Genomic DNA, 4,435 nt, shown 5'->3' with positions numbered 1-4,435 from the left:
TATTTAGGCATTATGTACTCAGGTTTTTTTTTTTGTGTTGGTAATTTTCAGCTGTCTGCTTTACAAAGTTAATGTTATTGTGAGTTTATTAATGAAGTGTGATGTTGTTTTTTTTTGTTTTTTTAATTTAATTTTCTTTTGGCCTGGTTTTTTTTTGTTGTTGTTTTGTTGTTGTGTTTTTGCATGCATTAGTATGTTTTAAGTTAATTTTTTTAAACCAGCTATTTGTGTTTGTAAAAAAAATTTTGGTAAATTTTTAAATTTAAAATAGCATGCAATATTGTGTCATGGTAAAGCTACGACGTATGTGTTTTAAGTAGTATAATATTGTTCAATTATTTACTTTTTTTTGCTTGATTTTAATGTTAAGAAATTTATACAATTAAAGTATACACAGCCAATGTAGTCATGCATGCAAGGCTACGCATCGCATACTTTAAGTCACAGCAGCTAACACATTTTTTTATGCCTAACCAAAAAAAAAAAAAAAAAAGAGTATGTTCATATCGACATTCTTCTTCTTTCTACAGTACGCCAGAGAAGCAGCACATCCAGGCCACAGCCAACCCTGCCTAGAGCTGATGATGGTGGGAATGCTGGTAAGTTTTTTCTGTAACCACATCTTATCCAAACACATTTTACATATGAAATCTAATGAGGATACTATCACACAGGTTCTTCGTCTGTTCCGCGGCCACTAAGGCGCCAATCACAGGCCAGCGTTACTGTGGCTACAAGGCCACCCAAGAGGCCCCGTGTACAGGCTCCTGCTCCTGCTCCTGCACCAGCATCACCCCCCCAAAGGCGCATCTCTGCAGTGGCTTCCGTGCCACCACTGGCACTTTTGGCAAGCCCCCAAAGTGTAGATCCGCAATCCCCACAGGTGTCTGGTGAGTAATGTTTTAATTCATTTAATTTCTTTGTTAAAAAACAGTGTAGTTTATTAAATAACCAGGTGAAGGCATAAGGAAGTGACAAAACGCTGTTATGTGGAAGATGATAAAGGCAGCAGTACAAAAATTACATAAATTGTGAAGCCACATTTTGGAGATGCTTGCCTTGTGCCATTATCACCTTGCACATAGCACTGGTTTCTCACTGACTTATGCCTTCTCCAGGTTTAAACATCTGCACCACTGTTAGTCTTGTAAAAACAAAAATAAAAAGGACCACTCAAACTTGATTTAATAATTTACTGCAAGCAGATACTGTTAGTGTAATGTTATGATGTAATTTGCAAAATTATAGGATGTCCATATACACACATTTAGACAAAAAATTCTGCAAAACAACACTAAAATCATCCCAAAAAATTAAACACTATAACAAATAACAAACTTGGCCCTAAAATCCACTTCTATACATGGGGCACATTACAACATTAAATAACCTTGTTAAGTTGTACATTTTAGACCACGATATTAGTAAACTTCTTTAATAAATCCACTGACTGACATGACCAATGTCTGATTGTATTGTTGAAAAGATTGATAGAATTTTGTGTGTTGGCCCAAAGGAACCTTCAGAATGCCAAAAAAACTTAAAGTTTATAAATTTGTAAGAGTACATGGAATGTATACAGTAATTATGACTCTGAATCCTACAATTGGCACAAGAAAAACACAAATGAGTATTATACGTTTTTAGCCACATCAATTAACTAAAAGGTAACCAACATAGTTACGTTTAAGAAATAATCCATTTAACCATTACATTAATATTATGAAGTAATGCATGTTGCTGAAAAAGTATTGTAAGACCAATGCTACATATGTACTAAATATTGCCTGTGTTCCACCCCATACAGATCCAGCCATCATGAGCGACGATGGCCAGCAGGCCCGTGCCCAGGAGACTTATACACTACACCTGCAGCCCATCGACCCAACACAGGCAAACATGGCTCAGGACATTCAACAACAACCGCAAGCTTCTCAAAGTCAACAAATGAGCTCAACACCAGGGACAATGCAAACGGATCCAGAGTTTTGGTCAGGTTGGGCATCACACCAGGCACACCACTCCGCGTGTCTCACCACCCAAACACAACACCTGTCTAGTCTGCCCCATCATTTGCCAAAAGTTAGTCGCAACTCTGCCAGACTCATCGTGCAGGTGGGGCGGATAGCAAACACAATGGAGCAGATGAGGGCAGACAACTCACAAATGCAGGCAAACCATCAGCGCATCATGGATGAGCAACAGCGGCAACACCAAACACTGATCCAGATTATACAGCACAATCAAGTTATAAATGACAATCTGTCTAGAATCATTGCCACCAATACTGCCGCTTATACACAGCTTACGGCCAGTTTAAATATTTTGAGCCAAAATTTAAGTGCAATGGGCCAACAACATGTGACCTCAAGCTCAGGCACAACAACCCCTAGCCAAACACCAGTACAATCACCAGTTCGACGATCAAGTCGAAGCCGCACCCACGAGCACCCACAAGCCTCTGCACCCAGCACCCAAAAAAAAAGAAAATAATATGTAGTGGCCATAATATGGTGGGCAGTTCAAATTTTCACATATGTGTTATGACTACATTGGTCTGTTGTTTACAATAAATTGTGATTCCAAAATATGTGTATTGCTTAATTAGCAACAACCAAACAAAACAAACATTAGTGTATAGGGCCAGATGAGTATTGAGACAGGGCGAGAGCGTGCTGTGTCAGGGTCTAGGGTCAGTTTGACCAAATCATACCGAGTAAAATCAGTTATAACATTTATTGTGACCATCTGTATAACATGGTCATCATCAAGTTTTTTTAAGTTTAAACGGACAATATAAAAAAAAAAACATGGCCAGCCTACTCGGAACATATACAACCTGCAGACCCTGTTGTTTTTCCTGGCTTGGTTTTATTGTAGCATCATGGAGCAGTGACAGGTATCCCACAGAAAACAATACAGCAGTACGACACACAGTAGCAGCCATTTCAGATGAGAGTGTGGAGAAATGTGTTGTAGCCCCTTTTAAAGGTCCAAAACGTCAGGTGTGAGTAATGAATAATTGACAACACATGTAAACACGCTTCTCAAAAGCAGGTCTATTTTTTTTTAGGAATTTTTTACGATTAGTAAAAGTTTACGAACGCAAAACCATTTTCACGGTCTAAAATACAAATACGAATGCTTAGTAAATGACCGTGTTCTATATTTAATCAGCCGCGTTTGACCGATGGTGTATTCAATCGTATTTTTTTTCATTGAGTTACAAAAAAATACGAATGCCCTCATCACTGCCGTGATTTTTGCTTAGTAAATTACCGAGATGACACTTTGAAGAAAAAACGGCATCTCGGTCAAAATCGGGACCTTAGTAAATATACCCCACAGTGTTTCTTATACATACCGGAGTTCTGCCTTTCAAGTTACTTTATCTTACGTTATACTGAGACTGTGTGCTATCAAGTACTATTGGACTTTAGTTATATCATCTGCCTTCAGTTTTGTTGTTTCACATTTCATTTGCAAGAGACCTCAGTTATTTAAATCCAGTTATCAACCACTGTCATTCCATTACCGGTATTCTGTTTATACTGTGTTATCCGATCTGCTCAGTAACAATAAAATATCAGCTCCTATGCGCAGGACTATTATATTGCCTCCACGTTTTATCTATCAGACCAACACTGACCCACTAGCGCCCCCGCCGGGGACAGACAAACCTAGAGACCTGACAGTTTGTCCGAGGCCCATGGACCAGTGGGGTCAGGGACACTCCAAGACCTAGTGTCACGACTGGATGGTCAAGAGGCTGCGCAGCAGCAGGTTATGCAATTCCTGCAAGGAATGTCTTTACGATTAGATACTTTGCAACAATCACTTCCAATTCCAGTTTCCCCAGTGTCCTCTTCAGTTACAGTTCCTGCTCCAGGTTCCTCAGTTTCCAGCTCTCCAGTTGCTTCTGTTCCAATGTCTCGCATCAATCTTCCTACCCCGAGTAAATTTGATGGTAATTCTAAGATGTCGTGGGTTTCTAAATCAATGCGAAGTTCAGTTTGAATTGCAGCCACAGAACTTTCCAACACCTAGAACAAAGGTGGCTTATATTATTTCTCTTCTAGCTGGCTCTGCTTTGAACTGGGTCTCTCCGCTGTGGGAGCGAGCAGATGCAATATTGAACAACTATACTGAATTTGTTGCCGCATTCCGACGCATCTTTGACGAACCTGGGCGTACGACCTCTGCTTCTTCTGACCTCCTTCAGATCCGCCAGGGAACACGTACTGTGGGTCAGTACGTTATCCAGTTCCAGACATTGGCATCGGAGGTGAAGTGGAACAACCAGGCATTGGTTGCCGCCTTCTGGCATGGTCTGTCTGACCGCATCAAGGATGAACTGACTACTCGAGATTTACCAGAGCAACTGGAAGCTCTAATCTCCCTATGTGTCAAATTGGATCTACGTCTACGCGAGCGG

The 4,435-nt window shown here is 40.2% G+C and overlaps 1 protein-coding gene across 1 annotated transcript; it reads left to right on the top strand.

Annotated features, from left to right (window-relative positions):
- Window positions 1–534: 534 nt before the first annotated feature.
- On the top strand, window positions 535–2,514 carry LOC134928993 (uncharacterized). The gene is made up of 3 exons (XM_063924876.1): window positions 535–599; window positions 675–890; window positions 1,808–2,514. Exon 3 carries the CDS (start codon window positions 1,819–1,821, stop codon window positions 2,491–2,493), a length of 675 nt encoding a protein of 224 aa, XP_063780946.1. The 5' UTR covers window positions 535–599; window positions 675–890; window positions 1,808–1,818; the 3' UTR covers window positions 2,494–2,514.
- The last annotated feature ends 1,921 nt before the right edge of the window (window positions 2,515–4,435 follow it).

Source organism: Pseudophryne corroboree, chromosome 5 (assembly GCF_028390025.1).
Source record: "Pseudophryne corroboree isolate aPseCor3 chromosome 5, aPseCor3.hap2, whole genome shotgun sequence".
Classification (NCBI taxonomy): Eukaryota; Metazoa; Chordata; class Amphibia; order Anura; family Myobatrachidae; genus Pseudophryne; species Pseudophryne corroboree.
This window is presented reverse-complemented; position numbering and strand designations above follow the sequence as displayed.